This window comes from Peromyscus californicus, unplaced genomic scaffold (genome assembly GCF_007827085.1).
Source record: "Peromyscus californicus insignis strain IS unplaced genomic scaffold, ASM782708v3 Scaffold_7__1_contigs__length_154581171, whole genome shotgun sequence".
NCBI classification, from domain to species: domain Eukaryota; kingdom Metazoa; phylum Chordata; class Mammalia; order Rodentia; family Cricetidae; genus Peromyscus; species Peromyscus californicus.
The window spans coordinates 46,191,906-46,213,277 of NW_026294595.1; the positions used below are offsets into that span (position 1 = coordinate 46,191,906).

Here is a 21,372-nt window from a genome sequence, read left to right on the forward strand (position 1 = left end):
ATAATCTGTAAGTCAGAAACCAAGGAGGTACTCAGAGAAGGACGGGAAAATGCTATTAGCACACAGAACCAACTTGAAGAGGCTCTTCCCAGCCCAACCTAGAATGTTTTGTAAAACAAAATAGATTAATGATGCATTCACTAAAACAGGAAAGTATTGCTTTACATAAAATAAATTAGTAAGTTAACTGAAAATTTGACGAAGAGCAAGGTGTTTGCCTAATTTCAAGACACATCTCACCAAAATACTTACTAACTGCAAAGATTAAAGCAGTAGCTTAATGGAGAAGCCAGACTAGCACCCTTCGAATCAGGTGAACAGCGTCAGCAGTAGCACCGAGTCGTGTGAACAGCTGCAATATCAGCAAACACTGCTTCTGTGACATTCCTGACAAGACAGAGAGCCGGCTCCTAACCCAGAGTAATCGTCAGATACACCCAATTTGAAAGATATTTTATAAAATAATTGACTGGGAATCTCCCCTCTTCCCTCACCACCCTGTGTGTGTGTGTGTGTGTCTGTCTGTCTGTCTGTGTGTACGTGTGTGTGTGTATGTACGTGTATGTGTGTGTATGTACATGTGTGTGTCTGTCTGTGTGTATGTACATGTGTGTCTGTCTGTGTATGTGTGTATATGTACGTGTGTGTCTGTCTGTCTGTACGTATGTGTGTGTATGTATGTGTGTGTGTCTGTGTGTATGTACATGTGTGTCTGTGTGTATGTGTATACATGTACGTGTGTGTGTGTCTGTCTGTGTGTATGTGTGTGTATGTATGTGTGTGTGTCTATCTGTCTGTGTGTACGTGTGTGTATGTACATGTGTGTGTCTGTCTGTGTATACGTGTGTGTATGTATGTGTGTCTGTCTGTGTATACGTGTGTGTGTGTGTGTGTGCGCGAACGTGTGTGCTGAGTATCAAATTCAAGCCTCACACATGCTAGGCACTGAGCTATACACAGTCCCAGCCCCAGCTGGTAATCTTCAAATCAGCGAAAGGCACAAAAGCTACAGAAACTGGAGAAATAGACCAGCGTGAAAGAGATGACAGGAACAGGACAGCTGGATGCAAGGCTTGGTACCCAACGGGCCTCTGTTGCTATGGAGAACATTAGTGGGAAAAAAAAAAAACTACTGATGGTGGTAACGTATCGGTTTTCATTTTCCATTCAGAGATGACTGTTGTGGTTGTGTGGTTGCATCAGGGCACACTCTTACTCGCAGAAAATACCGACTAAAATAATAGCTCATTACAGACATCTGATTGACAATTTATTCCAGAAAAAAAAGAACACACAATTGTACTGAACTTGAGATTCACCTGTCATGTTATGATTATCTTAATCAATATATTAATAGAAGGGTTTTTAATTCTATTAATGTTTTGAGTGTTGTTTACAGATATTTGGAGGCAGCAATTTCTTGATTGTAAGATGAGAATATGATCTTTTTTGGTTTGTGGGTCCTTGTTTGGTTTTGTTGGGATTTTGCTTGTTTGTGGGTCTGCTGCTGCTGGTTTGAAGGTGTTTATTCTGCCTGCCAGGTCCAGGTGTCAGTGTGTGGTGAGCTGCTTACATGTTTCTGGACAGTGATCTTTCAGTAGGACCATCTCAGGAGGCTTGTGAGAGAGTGGTAAACAGCTTGAGTGAAAAGACAATGGAGATATTTTATTTATTTATTTATTTATTTATTTATTTATTTATTTATTTATTTATTTAGAGACAGGGTTTCTCTGAGATCCACCTGTCTTTGCCTCCCAAGTGCTGGGATTAAAGATGTGAGCCATCACCGCCCAGCCAATAGGAATATTCTTAGCAAGTACAGACAGCACTGTTTGAACTGAAGTTCTGAATAAACAGGCTTCATGCATTGTGAGTCCTCAGACCCCAGGGAGTACAATGGTCCGAAAAAGAATTAGCATATGTTTCTGAACAGGTAATGAGATCACAATATATAAAACGCTAAATGTGCAAATGAAAATAGTGAAGAATAAACCATTCCCCCCTCTCCAGTACCCACCCCATGTCCTTGGTTCCTGCTACAGAGAGAACCGCAAGAAATAACCATTCTAGCTTCTAGCTCAAGAATCCAGCAATGATTTATAAGAAATAAAAATAAACTTATGCTTTATAAGGTATAGAGAGGATGAAGGGAGAAAAGCAAATAAATCCACTTCATGTATATATGCAAAAATTCTAACTTTTTCATTTTTCTTTAGAGACTTAACAGCCCCATAATAGATAGCTCAGTGTACTTTTTGTATTTCATTTTTGTGGTTTTGAAATGAGGTCTGATAGTGTAGTCCAGGCTGGCATTGAACTCTAGGCAATCCTCCTGCCTCAGTTTCTCTTGAGCTTCAAATACAGGTGTCTAGCTTTACTATACATCTTAATTGTCATTTATAAAGACTGGCCAGGCAGAGGCTTAGGGAAATGGAAACAATCACGTGGATGCTAAAAGGTGATCAGGTAAAGACATAATGTCACATGGGCAAATCTACATTGTGTCCTATGGCTTGTGCTTGTCTTTTGAAAGTCAGATTTAAAGGTCACCCCTGTGGTACCACTAGCCTGCTAATTAGCTCTCCATTAATCTTCATTTCCAAGGGCTTGGATGAGAAAAGTGAGCACACTCCCATTTGTTTTGCACAAATTAATCTATCTAATTTCACACTTTTCCCCTGTCAACACCTGAACTTTGAAAATGAATATAAAATGTGGGCATGCGTAATGAATGTTAAAAATTAGCACCCTGAATACAGGCCTGGCTGGTATAGATGAAGAAAGTTCATTACGACCGTTCGGGCTCAGACTTGAAATCAGGTGATTTTGGAAAACTCAGCTTGCACAATTTTTAAAATCACAGTGTGGTCCAGTTTTCTTCCTGTTGCTGGGATTAAGACACTGATCAAAAGCAATGTGGGGGTGGAAAGGGTTATTTCCTCTTCCACTTTACAGTCCATCATAAAGGGAAGCCACAGCAGGAAGCCCAGGCAGGAGCTTGCAGCAGTGGAGGAATGCTACTTAGTACAACGTTTCTCCCTCTTGTGCGCGGCCATCTTTCTTATACAACCCAGGACCACCTGCCCAGCTGGCGACGGCACCACCCAGAGTGGGCTAAACCCTCCACCATCAATCATCCCTCAGTGCAACATCACACAGACATGCCCAGAGGCCAGTCTGGGATGGAGGCAATTCTTCCATTGACATTTCCTTCCCCCAGATGTATAAAGTTGACAACCAAGATTAGCCATCACACAATGGGAACAGAATAAACCTTTCAGTTGTCCTCTGTGTTATAAATGAGGCTGACTTCACAGCAACCATATGATACAGACCCAAGGCTTCTATTACCTCACAAAGCCCTCATATGTGATTCTTCATTGCATGGAAGGTTTTTCCATTTCTTTTTTTTTTTTTTTTTTTGGTGTTGTTATTGTTATCATTATTGTTTTTCTCCCACAAGCTTATAAGTGTTGGGCGAATGCTTGCTTTGTTTTTTTAATTTTTATTTATTTGTTTTATAATGTATGCATTCAGGCAAGGCTTCAGAAATGCTTCTTTCAACTTTGAAGAGATATGGGAAATAAGTAAACTAATCACTTCCTCGTGCAGAGGCCAAAAATAAAAAGTAATTTAGTCGGAATAACATTGCTTCCACACTGCTCTACAAGGGTGACTGGGGGAAGCGAGGTCATGTTCAGCACACACCGTTCATGATTCTCACGCATGCCTAATAGCTGCAGAGAAGGTCCTGCTTCTGTGGCGGCTCAAACAGGCCAAGGACTGGTGTCACCCAGAATCTAGAAGGGTCATACAGTCTTGGGAAGATGTCAAGGCATACTACCCATGTTTCCCCAAGTTGCCCTGGAAAGTGCTTTTGGGGATGTGGTTCACTCAAAGCCAGTTGGCCTGCCCAGCCCAACCACGGAGCCCTGACAGCCTGGCCAGCTGCTCCTGTCACTCAGACATCAGTGATGGCAGGCCAGCAGCCTGGATGAGGACTCATGTTGTCCCTGTACATTTGGCCTGCTCTGAATGTCGTGAACATTTGAACTGTTCTTGGCAAGGTTTCCAGGATGCAGTTTCCTTAGACTCCCAGTCTTCCCAAAGGTAGTCTCAACATTAGGCCTCTCTTTGATTTTCTACTTGGTCCTGAAACTCTTTCTCTCCTTTGCTTATAGCTTTTTAAACAAAAAAGAAAAATCCCCAAGAAAGTTCTCTAAGTGACCCCTGGGGACTCCAGTGGAGTGCTTCTCAGTTTCCTGCTTGTCAAGGCCGTTTTTAATCCATGTCAGAACCTCCCTGGTGCATTTAGCCATTTCTCATTTTAGATTTCCTGACTAGAAGGTCACATTTATCTTTCCTTTCAGGGTCTTGAACTCCTAAGTTTCCGGATAACTAAGGATATACTCCTACACACAAGTGACATCCCCCACCTTGCCAGTGAAGAGGAACCGGCCATGGGGGTCACTTTCTTCACATTTAATTCAATCAAATATGAGCAATTCTTTTTAAGCATTTACTTTGCTCCAGGTACTTGGATATAAAGATCTCATTAGTAGCATTGTGGGGAGACTATTAAACCAGTAATCCAAGGCAATGGGATAAATAAATCAAAAGAGGTACATGCATTGGATACCAGTACTACAAAAGAACTGTCTGGGGAAAGTCACACACACTGGTCTCCACAAAGATAAGTAAAAGTTAACCAGCCCGAGGGAGTAAATAAAGAGGGGTCTCCAGGAAGAAGGAACAGCAGCTGCAAAACCCTAGAAGTATGAAGCGATGACCCACGGGGTCACAATTTCTTCCTACCAACTTTCCCTTGTTAAAAGTTGAAATGAGGAGATGGCTCCATGGCTAAGAGCATTTGATGCTCTTGCAGAGGACCCAGATTCAGTTCTCAGTACCCACAGCAGTCAGCTTACAACGACCTATAACTCTACTTCCAATAGACCAGCATCCTCTGCGGGCCTCCGTTCACACACTGTACACACTCAGACATATGTGCATACACATAAAATAAATACATCTTTAAAGGTAGGAGCATAATTGTCATTCTTTTAAAAAATTTTTTTTGCCTGTTTTGTTTGTTTCTAAAGCAACACATGGTTATTTCATATATCTAAATTATACAGAAATGCATGATTTAGTGAGTTAAGAGTCGTATAATCCAAAATCTTCAGAGATGTACTGTGATCTCTCGATGGATATGTACCTAGATCATTTTTTTCCTTCTATAAAGATCAACCCAGAATCATACCATTTTTGTGTGTATGTTCAAATCAGCACATTAAGTAGGTCATACTACATCCTCATCTTTTGGATGCTAGTATCTATTGTGAGAGTAAGTGGCAGTGTAACATGGTGACAGAGCGTGGAAGCACCAGCAGCAGAGAAAAAATTCTCACTCCCTGTGTGACCTTGGGTGAGTCACTTAGCTGTCCCAGGCCTCAGTTCCCCTATGTGTACTGTAAGGATCAAAATAATACATATCTATCTATGTTATAAAGAATTGTTATCAAAGTTAATATTCCTTGCCGGGCGGTGGTGGCGCACGCCTTTAATCCCAGCACTCGGGAGGCAGAGCCAGGCGGATCTCTGTGAGTTCGAGGCCAGCCTGGGCTACCAAGTGAGTTCCAGGAAAGGCGCAAAGCTACACAGAGAAACCCTGTCTCGAAAAAAAAAAAAAAAAAAAAAAAAAAAAAAAAAAGTTAATATTCCTTTCTTTGTATATGTTTGTGTGTAGATGTGCATGCATGGTATGGCACATACATGTGTAGGACATGTCCAGGTTGGAAGGCACATGCTTGTGAGTGCTGGAGGAGGCCAGAGGAAAATGGCAGGTGACCTGTTCTATCGTTTCCCACCATGCTCTCTTGAGGTGGTCTCTCAGTGAACCAGGCACTATGCTAACAGAAGGCAAGCCCCATCAGTTCTCCTACCTCTGACCCCACTGCACTGGGGTTACAGGCACACACAGACACATCCAGCTTTTTAATGTGCGTCTTGGGACACATGGTAAGCTTCTGAACATGAATTCCTCTTACCATAAGGCGTTCAGCTATGTCTCTATTAAAAATGTTTGGGTCATTCATAATTTATTACATGCTTTGGCTACGAGGGAAACTTCAGGGCAGATTTGAATTGCCTTTACCCTCCATTATACCTGGGCTCCTGTTTTTCCCAACTCACCGATATCCAGCATTTGGTTCATGAGTACTTAGTACATGTACAAATTATTGTCAACTCCCTCAGAATGTGACATATAATGTGGCAGACAGAGTCCTTTACAGTAGCTTGTTTTGCTTTATTTTGTTTTCTGTAGACAAGGATGCTGAGCACAGCCTGAGAAAGGAGGAAGGAAGGCCAAGCTGAAGTCAAACTTGAAGGCCTGAGCTGGGAAGAAGCCAGGAAGTGAATCCAGGTCAAAAGCACCTAGCCAGAGGCAAATGTGAGCAGAGAGGTCAAAAGGATACTAAGGCACTAAATTCTTCAGGAATAAGAGTGTGTTAGGCCTTCTCTATGGCTATAAATGAGTCGTGTTCACATTGATTCCAAAGCCATACGGCTCTCTGCCCATCTTGCTGACTCAGGGGCTCGGCCTCCAATTCCAAATGTCTGGGGCTTCTCGTATGCCCCAGAACACACATACTCAGGTTGGCCTGCCCTGGCCTCCTTGTCAAGGTTGACCAGCCAGTCTCAGGCCTAGCTGATAGGAAACCCTGAGAGAACCCTGATATGCCACTGGTCCCGTCCTACACCCCCCCCCCCCCCCCCCCGCAGGACTCTCTCCACAGGAGCCTGTGAGGTTAGAGAGGAGCGTCCTCTCCCAAAGCCACAGGCAGACCCTCTGGTGAGTGTGTTCCTTTCCTTTATCCACCTACTCACAATCGGTGCTCATGAGCAACGCCTACCCCACTGAGTTCAGGAAGGGAAGGAAGATGGAAAACAGCCCTTCCCTCCTGTCTTTTCCTCCTTTATCTCTCAAGTCCCTGAGGAACAAATATTGACCAGCCATTGTGATAGACTGAATGACAAGGTGGTTCCAATTCCCAGCCCCCCCCCCGCCCCGCCCCCCCCCCCCCCCCCCCCCCCCCCCCCCCCGCCGTGTCTGTGTCCTTTAGCCAAGGGACTTGCAGTTCACCGCCCTTGAATCTGTGTGGGCTCCTTGGTGGCTTTGCTCAGGTGGGCACGGCTAATGTGACTGGAGGAGGGTCAGTTGTGAGTCTGCCCTTCAGAAGCCCTTGAGCTCCCACTAACTCTGTCCTCCTCTGATGGACGCTGGAACTGCAGGCTTGGACTACTGGTTAATAAGATGCGGCCTCAGCCAACAGCCAGCCCAGCACCCCAGGAAAGCGGGTGCCCCAGGCACTGCCGAGCAGAGATGCGTCAAGGCCCTCTTCCTTGTGAGTGGGCCTAGGGAGAGCCTAGGAACCACCAGCTAACATGAGGGTCTGTCAATAAATAAATTCTGTGCCATTTGAAACTCCTGGCTTCTGGGTCGTTATACAGCATTACTGTGACAAGAAACAAAAGATACAGTACTCTCCTCTCTGACCTCTTTGCAAATTCAAATACCCGTTTGAGAGTCTGAACAAATAGCCAAACCCTAATTGTCAATCTGGATCCAGCCAGGACACCCTGCCGAGCTTACTAGAGTCTGGGAGAGGGACACTGGAGCATGGCAGAGACAGTTTTCTTTAGCAGATGGCCAGAGGCATAAGGAAAATCTAGCCAGTTTCTGAGAAAGGCTCAGATGGGAAGCAGATACGATCTATCCCTTGCAGTTATATACCAGATACACCAGTATGCTCTGGAATGGCGGCATTCCTTGTACAAACTTCAAGAGCAAGACAATCTCCCCCATGTTCACCAAGAGTCTTTTTCCCCCTTTTATTGTAAATAGATTTTTTTTCTTACATAATAAGTCCTGATTATGGTTTCCCCTCATTATATTCCTCCCAATTCCCACCTCCACCACCACCACCTCCGCTCCTATCTGGATCCATTCCCTTTCTGTCTCTCCTCAGAAAACAAATCTTAGCCAGGCAGCAGCAGCACACGCAGCAGAGGCAGGCGGATCTCTGAGTTTAAGACTTGCTGATCTACAGAGTGAGTTCCAGGACAGCCAGGGCTACACAGAGAAACCTTGTTTCAAAAAGTTAAAAAAAAAAAAAAAAAAGAAAAGAAACAGGCTTCTAGGGTATATAATAAGATAAAACAAACACACTGTAATAGAACAAAGCAAAGAACAGAAGGAAAAGCCAAGAAAAGGCACAAGAAACAAAGATGCACTTGTTTGCACACTCAGGAATCCCATAAAAACACAAAACTGGAAGGCATAACACATACCCAGTGGACCTGTAGGGTATAAAGAAAGAAAAATATAAATAAGAAAAAGTCTTAACTCTCTCAGGAACTGCTTTCCTTTGGTCCTTTATCTTATGTTTCTTTGTTTTATCCTTTTCCAGTTTGTTTTTATTTCATCTTATTTTATTTTGTGATTATGTTTTTTGGATGCCTATTTGTTCTCTAACAAGAGAGAGAAAGAAGGGGTGTGAATTTGGGTGGAAGGGAGGTGGAGAGAATCTGAGAGGAATTGAAGAAGAGGAGACTGAAATCGGAATATATCGTATGAAAAAAATTCTATTTTCAATTTAAAAAAAGTCAGGAAAAATGGAGCAGGAACCTGGAACTCTGGCATATCAAGTTTATAAAAAAAAAAAAAAAAAAAAAAAAAAAAAAAAAAAACTCTGAAACTAAGGAAGACTTTAATGGGAATGTGAGTATGTGAGTTTCTTACCACTGAATCTCTTCATTATGGTGAGATTTTCTATCCAACTCCAGTCTCCGGATGGCTGCCCAAGGCTGTAACCTCCAGTGATGATGGCTAAGCCACTGGAGAGAATCTTGTTGGTATGTGAAGGGTGGCTCCTGACTTCACCTCTCCACTCCTTCATTGGTGCCTTCCTACACTATTTGCAGGGACGTTCTAGAAAGCCTGGACCCAAGGGACAGATGAATGGAGGTGTGTCAGCTGGTGTAGATGGGATGCTAGGAGACCTGAAGGGTTTGAGGGGACATTGTGGACAGAGCTACTGTCAGATGGGGTTCTGTACTTCCTTGCCCATAAGCCAGAGCAAAGCTGCCCACAGCCTTGCAAATGACTGTCACAAGTCCATGGGCAATTAGAAATCTAGGGACTGACAACTAGGAAAGGTGTAGAAAAGGCAATGATAAAATAAGTCACTGACAAGAGATTTTCCAACTCTGCTCATCATGTGGAGTAAGGAAAAATAAAGCCAATCACAGGCTTAAATTGATAGCTCGCCTCTTGGTTCTGCTGGGCTGAGAGTGAGGGTCGGGGTTCAGTTAGGCCCTGAGAGGTGGTTCCTGAATGACTCGCTTCCTGACAGTCTCTTTTGGACACATCAGTGTTTAACAGTTCTGTAAGGCTGTTTGGTACTAGCTCTGAGGGACTTGGGGCAGGAGAAATATAGGTTTGGTACTCCACGTGGGTCTGGCCCATTAATTTACATATCAAAGGCAGGACTGCAGGCAAATTTGTCACCACTGGGAATTAACCTGCTGTGTTAGTTACTGTCCTCATTGCTGCAGCAAGGTCCTTGACAAAAGCAGGGAGGGAGGGCCTATCTTGGCCCTGTAGTTTGAAGTACAGTCCATCATGGCGGAGAAGGCGGGGCAGCGGGAGCTTGAAGACAGCTGGTCCCATTGCCTCTGCAGCCAGACACAGGGAGATGAAGGCTAGTGCTCCACCCACTTTCTCATTTTATTCCAGGCTAGGACCCCAGCTCATCTGAGGATGCTGCCCACATTTAGGGCAGATCTTTACACCTCAATTAACTCAGTCTAGACACTCCTTCACAGACGTGCTCAGAGGTTAGTCTCTTAAGATGATCCTAGACCCTGTCAAGTTGACAATTGATGTAAACCATCATACAGCCCCATCTGGATCCAAGCAGGATGCGATATACTCACTCAAATCTTTTCCCATCAACTAGAGAATGAAAGACAGCTATGACAGTCACCTTTCACCTCTCTAGCATGCATGGTTCCCAAAGGTCAGAGCAGCATAAAACACAGAAAATATAAGCCATGACTGGACAGGCAAGCTGAAAAAAAAAAAAAAGTGAGCTCCCACCATCATGCTGGACATCCAGATCATGGGGACCTCTACATAGCTTCTGGGCCTCTTCTCAAGGCCTCAGTGTCCTGCCCTGTGAGTGTCTGCTGAACTGGTTCTCACCATCTCCCAGGGGCTCTTTTGACCCAGAGCTGTTCTTTGCTTTTTCAGGAAATAAACTGGATGAAAGTCCAGGGCTGGAACTTCCTCCTTGGTGTGTTTGACAAGGACTGACGTACTCCAAGCTCTTTGAATCCCGGAAGTCCAGAACACACCCAACCTGATTGATCGCAGTGTCCAGAATGCTGGAGCGTAGCTAAAAGACGAAACAAAGAGCATTTCAACATGAGGGACCCACTGACGGATTGTTCGGTGAGTAGACCAGTGTGGTGTGTCTGTGTGGGGGAGGATTTTTAACTGCAGAAATTTGAGACAATCAGAAAGGAGGCATGTTTAGATGTTGGCTATGGTACAAAAGTCTGTAGTTTTTCTTTGGTTTAGTTTAAAATAGAGCCCTCTCGAAAAAAGTGACAGTCACAGCTGTCTTTCATTCTCAAATTGATGGGAAAAGGTTTGGATGAGTATACAGCATCCTACTCGGATCCAGACGGGCTGTTTGAGAAGCAGTATTAGGGCACACACTAACAGTGCCAACATTGTGTGTGGACTAGATATGAAAGCGCGCAGACTGTCTGCAGTGCATTTTGGCTCAGAGATGAAGTCAGGGAAGAAGGTCCTGCCTCCCCACCCCTTACTCTGCCCCCGCTTTTTAATCAAATCATTTAATAGTTTAAGACCACAAGATCCCAAGCACTACAGACCATAGAACAAATTCCCACTCTGTCAGCCTGGTAAATGGTTCACCAATGTGATTGCTGTGGTCCCGAGAGCATTCTCCAAACACAGAATTGATCAAAAGTCCAAAGACACAGCAGGGTCATCAGCAGTAGTGGCAGAGATTTGACCTAGGAGACAAGAAGCAATAGGAATAAAGGGAAGATATATTTATTCCAAAACCGAAGTAATCGAGGATTTTCAATGTCTTCCTCCAGGAAGCAGTGTTGTAAAGCTCAACTTGGTAAGCTCAGAAGCCAGGAATTGTAGTCATTGTGGCCAATGTAGTCATTCATATATTTTACTAAAAACAAGCCTGTGGACAGACAAGGGAGGTCCGTAAAGAAGCCGTAAGACCAGCAGAGGGTTGCTCTCCTTTTGTTTATCCAAAGGGCGAGGAAAGCATGGGCTTAGGAGAGATGGAATTGTACCTACTATTGTGAGTTCAAGAGTCACATGACTGAAGTGAGGCAAATACCTAAATGCCCAGTAGATTGTAGCACTAACCCCGTTAAGCACAAAGAGATGAGCTTAATGAAGAAGCATTCCAACACTGTGTTTGCATGAGGATACTGAGTGAACCACCCCACCCCCACCCCATTAGCACCCGATCCTCAGTCTCCTTGGCATTGGGTGGTTATGGGTAACCTTTTAGAGAAATCTGTTTTCTCTCTTTGAACTTGCTCCCTATTACATTTTTAAGTCTTCTCCTGTCTCAACATAGCTACCTGATGATGTTTTTCCCTGGTACAGGGTTGTAAGGTGGGACAGGGATGGGATAAGTTGAGGCAAAAACTTGGTACTACCCATCATTTAAAAAGAAAGCCAATGCCAAGACAGTATAATAGACTAAAGAGAGGGAGACAGGAGACAGCACCAACTAAGTTTTTTAAAGAGAAAAGAAAGAAAGGGGGGTGAAAGTCTACCATCCTTTTTTTTTTTTTTTTTTTTTTTTTTGTAGCTAGCAAAGCTTATCTACCCCCCACCTCTATAGCAGTTCAAAGCTCTACTTCCTGGGGTGCTAGATGATACCTTATCCTATTCTGAGCATCCCCAAGGATGTTTGTTCTTGTCCATGACTGAAAGCCATGTCTATGGGCCCATTGCCACCAAAGGTATCCGGGCGTCAAGAGGAGGCGGATATCCCTTCAGCCTGAACTTCTCAACTCTCTAAAGCCACAGAGTATTTATTTATTTATTTGCAATTGTTTCAGCTTTATCAAATGTTCAAGTTGACTTCCTGGCACAATCCCAGTTTGTACTTGGGGGAACAATGCTCCACAGTTTGGGAACATGCTAAAACAAGGGCATGGATTTCAGATGAATGCTTCGGAAAACACTTAGCGGTTTTTTATAGAGAACCAAAAACTCCTACCTGCCAAATGTCCTATCCTATAAGGCCCTAGCTTTGCACAAAGCATGATTAAACATCTTTATTAAACTGTAATCTTAACTTGGTCCACACCAATGGATTTGTGTATCAATCTCAGTGGGTCAAGAGCAAAGTCAAATAAACAAATAAATGGGGTAAGGATCTATATTTATACTGTTTCTAACTGAAATGTAGAATTTTCTTCAACTATGAGTATCCAGTACTACTAACAGTGTCTAGAACTGTGTAAACAATAAAAAACACAGATATTTTAATATAACCATGTTATTGTAGATGTCACAGACTATTGCTTATTCTCAGCCTTATTTAGATATTTTGGTAATTCTTAAGACTTGTTATTTAGCATATTAATATAAACATCTAGCCTAATATCATAAGCTTAAAAATATATTTTTATAAATATACATATAGATCAATGTGGTTCCATTTCTTTATAATCCTGTGGTATTTTGTTTTATACATTTAAAAATAATATTCTAGCCGGGCGGTGGTGGCGCACGCCTTTAATCCCAGCACTCGGGAGGCAGAGCCAGGCGGATCTCTGTGAGTTCGAGGCCAGCCTGGGCTACCAAGTGAGTTCCAGGAAAAGGCGCAAAGCTACACAGAGAAACCCTGTCTCGAAAAACCAAAAAATATATATATATATATATATATTCTAAGTGAAACATGTTTTACTGAACTCTGAAAGCAGGCCTGGTACGAAAACACTTAAAACTACCATTTGAGTCATGCTTCCTTGAGAGAATGAACTGCTCCTCTGGGCCCTTCAGCCTCCAGGAGTCATGATGGTCAAGTCTGCTTTCAAATGATTGTCACTAAAGTAAGTTGAAGAGTACTAGGCACTGCATGGGGCTTTTAAATAATCATGAGGGTGTTGGAGCTTATTTTTGTAAGATTTTTTTTCTTTAAGTTCTGATTTTAGAAAGGAAAAGAATTGGCTCCCAGGCTTGATGCCTGTGAGCTTATCATTGACACCTAAAACTATGCCACAAGAAATCTTCCTCAACTCCATGTGCAAGGAAGTTGATAGCATCAAATTCTTCCCAGAGGAAATGACTCAATTATGTTAAAAAAAAAAAAAAAAGTACCACTTTCTCCTTTCCTATGAAAGAAGACCATAATAACCAAATTGAGCGACGGTTACAAGGTACCACCAAATGTTCGCATTGTAGGTACTCATAAAGAAGCCAGATAGGAGCCTGTTAGAGTACACCTCTGCTTCCTACACCCTCAGCCTATTTGCTTGTGAAATCAGCTGCCAAAAGAAGACCAGGCTGCTCCTCAGCTTGGTAACCTGGCTCACATGCCAGCTTGAACGTCTTAGCCTGCTGGTTCAGCCCGGGTCCCCAGCTGTGACTGGCAAGGACTCCAAAGGCACCAGTGCTAAGGTCCATGGCTCCTGGAAGCCTCTACTCCACTGAGAGATGGGGAAGGGCAAATGGAGTCGGGCACAGATACTGTGAAGTCCATAGCGTCTTCAGTGTGTGTCGGTGAGATGTGTAATAAGCATCCTCCATTCCTTAGGCCTCTGCTTTATCAGCTGGAAAATAAGAGGAGATGGGAGATGGTACTGTTTCCTTGGTACTCTGTTTCTCACAATTTAAGAAATCCTACCACAAAGCTTCAGATACCAAACAGATCTCTAATAAGTACAAGTAACCCCTTAATTTGAGGGGTAGTGTTTTGAAATAATCAGCACCAGCGAATGAGAATTCACATGGAATCAGCTGCCCAGGCTTGGCATGGAAAGAGCACCAAGAAGCTTGGTCAGCTACATTCAAGTCCGGTGTCATGGCTTCTTGAGCTCTGTGAAGATCACCATTATATGCTTTTTGAAAAGTCCGTATGAGCATCCACAGTAATAACATATTTTTCTAGAGCAATTGGATTTAATCTTTTTCGGCATTCAAACTGTAAAGTCAGAAGGAGCAAATGGTCCAAGTTCAACAGTAGCGTTTTATCGTGTTTCCAGCTCAGTTGTCTAGTCATGCCACACGCTGGTGGCCTAGGTGACCACGTCTGGCTTTGCTGTTTGTTTCTTTTGTAATAGCAACACTTAAACAACAGAATTTGCTTTACAAGTGTACATCAGAAACATTTTCCTAGTGCTGGGGTAGGACATGCCTGTATAGAATAGTTGTAAATGTGAAGGATTTCTTTTAAGGTTTCAGAAATGTCCTAAATATCCTGGCTACCAGCAGATTAATTCTTTATAAAGGGAATTGAAAAAAAAAAACATGATATGTTATCTTATGAATTAAGGGTCCGGGGGAGAAAGAGCATGCTCAGATAAATTCATGTGGAGATAGAACATCAGCATTGAGCTCTTCCCTAGGATGCATATGTTGTAGGGCCAGGACATATGAAAGCTCAGTAAGGAGGAAAAGACATCTCAAACTTACTTTCCACGTGACTTTCACTAGAACGAATCCTTTTTCTCTTCTTGATGATATTAAGAAGCCATCTGTGCCACTTGTACCAGGGCATCAGCTCTCTGAGTAAGCCCAGTTTGGTTATATTTCTTAGCTATATGCAGACATTTGGCTGTAATGGATAGTCTAGTTGATTTAACCACCTGACATTTCTAAGCACAAGTCTGTCCTTAGTCTAATGAGGTCATGTTTAGCTCTTTGGGTCTTAACTCTAAGTAAGAGATTGGGCTTCTGTGCTTTCCATACTGTGTCCCATGGAACCTCTTCAAAGTCCCCTCTGACCTGTGGGAGTGGGTGGGAAGGGGAAGTGAGACCGGGACAGAGGAGCCAAAGCCAAGGTGAAGAGATTTCACTGCCTCAGAGGAGAGACAGTCTGAGGTTATCTGATCACACACACACACACACACACACACACACACACACACACACACACACACACACACGCACAGAGAGAGAGAGAGAGAGAGAGAGAGAGAGAGAGAGAGAGAGAGAGGACTAAATAGTCACAGGATCTTCTCTAACATTTAGGTAAGTCTACTTTAAAAGAAAGTGTGTTTCTGTTCAAGTTTGAGTAAATGGTACACGATAAAAAGTCCAGGACCAATGACTCTAAATAAGGAATTCAGCTGAGTAGATAGAAACAGTCTTAGTATCTCCTTTATTTATGGAAGTCTCCTTTATCTCAGTCCGGATCAGGAACTCTGGGGAGTTGTCTGCACACTGAATGTCAGGTCAAAGATAAAGATTCTACCCCGTGTTGTTATAAAAGGAACATCCTTCTTTATCTGATCATTAAATTAACAATACCATGCATTGTCTGGGCACAATGGATCTCAGGAAATGGTTTACTTGAGGCGTGGATCCCTCCGACCTATGATCTGACCAGAATGGCTGAGGCAGCAGAACCATTGGCCATTTCTCTGTCTGGAAGAACTTTGTCCATTCACCACTTTGTTCCAATACAAATACTTCCTGTGAAAAATACGATGTATTTACCATCTTCCAAATCCTCCAGCTGACAGCTCATGGGTCAACAGAAGCCGGAACTGTGCTTTACTTGAGAAAACCCCTTTCTTTACAAGTTGAGCTGAGGACTAGAGAAATGACCCAGAAGTAAAGAGCACTGGCTGCTCTTCCAGAAGACCTGGGTTCAAAACCCATCACCTTCCTGGTGACTCACAACTGTCTGTAACTCCAGTCCAGGGCATCCAACACCCTATTCTAACCTCCACAGTCACCGGACATGGGGGTACACACTTGGAGGCAAAACACTTACACATTTAAAACAATACAATAAATAAATCTAAGGAAAAACTCCAAGTTGAGATGAAATGCTTTTGAGGGAATAAGGTGACAAATATCTGCTTTGCCATGGCTCCACCACCGTAACTGAAGACAGTTGAGGTCTTAACCCTTAAGAATGCCCTGGCCTCCCAAAACTTGTCCCAAGAAGACTATAAAAAGATGTCTTATAGGGTTTTGAAGGCCTAAGAAATTGGAAACTGCAGTGACCCTAACAGCCCAGTGTACAGAAGCATTTTCAGTGATTCTTAGTCAGATTAAGTCATAGGGAAGCCATTCTTCCCATGCTCCCCTTCCTTGCCATAGTCCCCTATTCTCACCCCAAGGCTGCCATGTGATGGTGATCTGATGTGTCCTTTTCTTTATTCTTCCCTTATACAATATATCCTCCCTGCAACCTCCCCTCCCTCCTCTCCTCCCAGGCCCCCCCCACCTCTGCTCTCCCCCAGATCCACTGCTCCCCCATTTCCCTTCAGAGAAAAGCAGGCCTCTCAGTTCTATTAACTGAACATGGCATAACAAGATGCAGTAAGACCAGGCATAAACCCTCACATCGAGGCTGGATGAGGCAACCCAGTAGGAGAAAAAGGGTTCCACAAGCAGGCAAGGGAGTCAGAGACACCCCCATTCCCACTGTTAGGAGCCCAACAAAATCCCACGCTAAACAACCACAGCATGTATGCAGAGAGCCTAGTGAGCCCCTATGAACCCTGCTTAGTTGATTCTGTGGGCCATGTTCTCTTGGTGTCCTTGACACCTCTTGCTCCTACAATCCTTCCTCTCCCTCTTTTGTGTCTTCAGGGTTCCTCAAGCCCTGCCTCCTGTTTGGCTGTGGGTCTCTGCATCTGCTCCCTTCAGCTGCTGGAGGAAGCTGATGATGATTACGCTACACATCTATCCATGAGAATAGCAGAATATCATTAAGAAACATTTCATTGACTTCTTTTTGGGGGGATGGGGGCTAGTTGTGTTGGTTCTGAGCTATCCAGTTTCTGGTTCCTAGTCATCCAGGCAGTGTCAGGCATGGGTTCTCTCTGGCTTGGGCCTCAAGTTAGGCCAGTCATTGGCTGGCCACTCCCACAAACTCTGAGCCATCATAGTCCCATTATATGTTGCAGGCAGGACAGGTTGGAGTGGAAGGTTTTGTGGCTGGGTTGGTGTTCCAGTCCCCCTACTGGGAGCCTTGCCTGGTTACAGAGGATGGCTGGTTCAGGCTCCATATCCCCATTACTAGGAGTCATCACTAGGGCCACCCTCACAGGTTCCAGGAAGTTTCCATTGCACTAGGTTTCCACGTTGCCCCCTAAATGTCCACCTATCCCAGTTGTCTCTCTCTGTACTGTCTTCTTCTGTCCCTCTCTCCCCAACCTGATCCAATCCCCACCTGCTCCCCCGACCCCCATCCACCTGCAAAATCTATTTTCCCTTCCCAGGGAGATCCATGTCCCACCTAGAGCCCTCCTTGTTACTTAGCCTCTCTGGGCCTGTAGATTGTAGCTTGATTATCCTTTACTTTACAGTTAATATCTACTTATAAGTGAGTACATATCATGTTTGTCTTTCTGGGCCTGCCTGGGTTGCATCGCTCAAGATGAATTTTTCTGGTCCCATCCATTTGCCTGCAAATTTTATTATGTCATTTTTTTCTAACAGCTGAGTAATACTCCATTGTGTAAATATACCACATTTTCTTTATCCATTCTTTGGTTGAGGGACATCTAGGTTGTTTCCAGTTTCTGGCTATTAAGAATAAAGTCACTATGAACATAGTAGAGCAAGTATCCTTGTGGTAGGATGGAGCATCTTTTGGGTATATGCCTGAGTGGTATAGCTGGGTCTTGAGATAGATTGATTCACAATTTTCTAAGGAACCGCCATATTGATTGTGATAGTGGCTGTACAAGTTTGCATTCCCACCAGCAATGGAGGAGTATTCCCCTTGCTCCCTGTCCTCACCACCATGAGCTGTCATTGGTTTTATTGATCTTAGCCATTGTGACAGGTATGAGATGGAATCTCAGAGTCATTTTGATTCGCATTTCCCTGATGACTAAGGATGTTGAACATTTCTCTCAGTCTCAGCCATTTGAGTTTCCTGTATTAAGAATTCTATTTAGCCGGGCAGTGGTGGCACATGCCTTTAATCCTAGCACTTGGGAGGTAGAGATAGGAGGATCTCTATGAGTTTGAGGCCAGTCTGATCTACAGAGTGAGTTCCAGGACAGACTCCACAGAGAAACTCTGTCTTGAAAAAAAACTCTCTGTTTAGATCTGTACCCCATTTTTAATTGGATTGTATGGTTTGTTGGTGTCTGGTTCTTTTCTTAGGGCAGTCCATCTTGGCGATCTTCCCCTCCACTCCCAGTTCTCCTGGTAGGAAGGGGCTCTTATCCTCACTCTCACTCTGAAAGTCCAGGTCCCTCCCATCCTTCACCCTCTGTGTCTGCTCAGCTCTAGCCCAGCCTTAGATTTGCTTGAGAGCAGAGAACCTCACTCTGGGAGTAGGCAGCCAAGTCTGGCTTGCCCAGGGCCCTGGTTTCCTTGTTGAGCCTTTGTTTCTGCTTTGCTATAAGCAGACAGGAGAAACGATAAGAAATACAGCTTAATCCCTGGAGTTATTTCTAAATTAATCAAATAAGAAAGCTGAAGCGCCTATAGAGAACCTACTCAGTTTTATTGACATGAACTAAGATTTAAACAAATGAAAAGACTTTAACTATGTTCTTGGATGGCAAATCTAAATACCATTTAAAAAAGTTAATTTCCTCTAATTTGTATAAACACTCAATAATACAATTTTGACTAGGATTCTGACAGGGATGTAAAAAAAAAAACCCAAAACCTTATAATTAGATAAATATTCATATGAAAGAATAAATGTCCATGAATAGCCAAAGAAATTATGAAAATGAAAACCATTGCTCAGAAAGAGCTCATTAGAAGTTTACTGTCTCTGTAAGTTAGAAGAGCATGGAATATGTGTCGTTACTTCCTGTATGACTGTGATCTTTGAGAAACACAAAATGTTCCATAATTTACAAAAAGTTAAGGACGCACTTGAGTTAGAACCAGGGAAAAGATACAGATTAGAAACCCTAACTAAAAATGTCGTTAAATAAAAACCATTGTAGGACCAACCAAATGGTTTAGAAATATTGTCATACTTGTGCAAACCTGATACTGTGAGTTCTCAAAAGTTGTCATCTGAACACCACATGTATGTCTGGACTCATAAGCATGCAACACACATACACACACACACACACACACACACACACACACACACACACACCCCATCATCATCATCATCATCATCCTCATCATCATAATGATAATCATACTAAGTAAAATCAAATTTTAAATACCATGGTATTTCTCTCACACATACTTAGTCTGAACATAGAGAGTTGAAGGCTCGCATGCTGCCCTCCACACCAGTAGGGCCCCAGGCCCTTCATCTCCTTTGGATCTATGATCTCAGTTCATGGTGTCCCATGTCAAGACTATGTCATAGCAATGCCTATCATTTCTAAGTCCAGGAAGCAAAAAAGAGGAAGAGGGGCCTTCACTGAAACCGGCTCGTTGATTTCTGACACATCTACCATAGCATTCAGCCACAAGTACACACTTACAAGTAAAGAAGGCTGAGACTAGCTTGATTCCAGGGTGCGTGTGCTGCTGAGAGCTATGTATTAAACTCTGGCATTGAGGTATTTTGTGGGATGCTCTGGTACTGTAGGGAAAAAGGTCAAAGTCTCATGGAAGAACTTAATGGTCACTTAGGAATAAACAAGGACACTGGATACAGTTCTTTCCTATACGGCTTCTCTCACAACATTATGTGCACCAAAACTTTCCCAGCATACCTAGAAGGAGAAAAAGGAAACCTTCATGGTCATGTGTCTAGAGAAGACAAGTTAGTTTTGCTGAAAATAAAACCTAGAAAACTAGGTTCTTATGACTTTTAGCAGAGCTGTGACGAGGGCTACAAACTGGAACACCACCACTGACTGACTTTACTTACACTGAGGGACTTTGAAATTTAGGAATTGTTGGGTACAAGCTTTTTCAACTAATATTTCAGATGCTCCTTTTTTTTTGACAAATTGGAAAATCTGGCTACACTGGGTCACATTCGCATGGGCATCTGTGGGCCAGGGCAGTGCAGGCAGCAGCTTCTCTAGGCTGTCCTCACTCTGCTCTCTATCCCTGCCCCCATGCACAGCCATGCAGATGCCTGATTAGTACCTGCAGCATAGGAGCCTGCAAAGAGGCTTCCGTAGCCAACACATCACTTGTAAAGCTTTTTGCAGCCTCAACACACTTGGTGTGTTCCAGAAGTTTCAAAATAGCTGCTTGGTGCTACAGGCAAGTATTTCTTACCAAAATGCTTAAGACCAGAAATGTTCCAGATTTCAGTGTTGTTGTTGTTATTGTTGTTTTCCTTCAGATTTTGGAGTTTTGTGAATGTATAATAAGGCATCTTGGGGATGGGACCCAAGTTTATGGATGATTTATATTCCCCATAACCCTATACACATAGCCAGTAGATGATTTTATACAAGATCTTTATCATGCCTGTGTTTTGACTGAGACTCATCATTTAATCAAGTGTAAAAATTTCTGTTTATGGTATTAAATCAGAACTCAAAAAGTTTTAGATTTTTAAGTGTTTCAATTTCAATTTCAGATTTCTTTTAGACAGCCTGTACTGTGGGTCTATCATGTGTGGAGGTTGGTGGGACAAAAATATGGTAATGTGGTGTCCTGTAGAGGATGCTTTTAGCCTTCCCACTCCAGAAAACCAAATTCTGTTGGATGCAGATGAAATTCTAAACGGTCTTAGTAAATAAGAAACACAGAGCCAAAGAGAGTTAAAGCCTAAGAGATCAGAGCAATAGCCACGACTCACTTTAGCTTACCACTGGCTGCTGTTGCTTCCCCTGGGAGAGAGACCTTCTCCTGTGTGACCTGTCTTTTTATTGCCTTTCTGTTCTACCTTCTCATTGGCTCTAAACCCAACCACATGATTTCCTTGTCACTGCCTGTCTATACAGACCTCCAGGTTTCCATGGTTGGTACTGGGATTGTCTATGTCCTTGACCACACAGATACTCTGCCTGCCATGTGATCAGATTAAGGGCATGTGCCACCACCACCGGACTTCTGCTAAATGGCTTGCTTTTAGCTCTGATCCCCAGGCAATTTAATTATTAACATACAAATAAAATCACATTTCAGCACAAATAAAATATCACCATAGT

General features: G+C 43.2%; 1 protein-coding gene across 3 annotated transcripts in view; it reads left to right on the forward strand.

Moving 5' to 3' along the window:
• The first annotated feature begins 10,392 nt into the window (after positions 1-10,392).
• The window catches only part of Nostrin (nitric oxide synthase trafficking), a 61,968-nt gene continuing 50,988 nt past the window's right edge, over positions 10,393-21,372 (forward strand). The window contains exon 1 of one of the 3 annotated variants that reach the window (XM_052725350.1): positions 10,393-10,519. In XM_052725350.1, the coding sequence (XP_052581310.1) occupies positions 10,493-10,519 (27 nt within the window). In that variant the 5' untranslated portion in view covers positions 10,393-10,492. The remainder of the gene's footprint in view (positions 10,520-21,372) is intronic. The other 2 variants (XM_052725352.1, XM_052725351.1) reach the window with 2 other exon arrangements.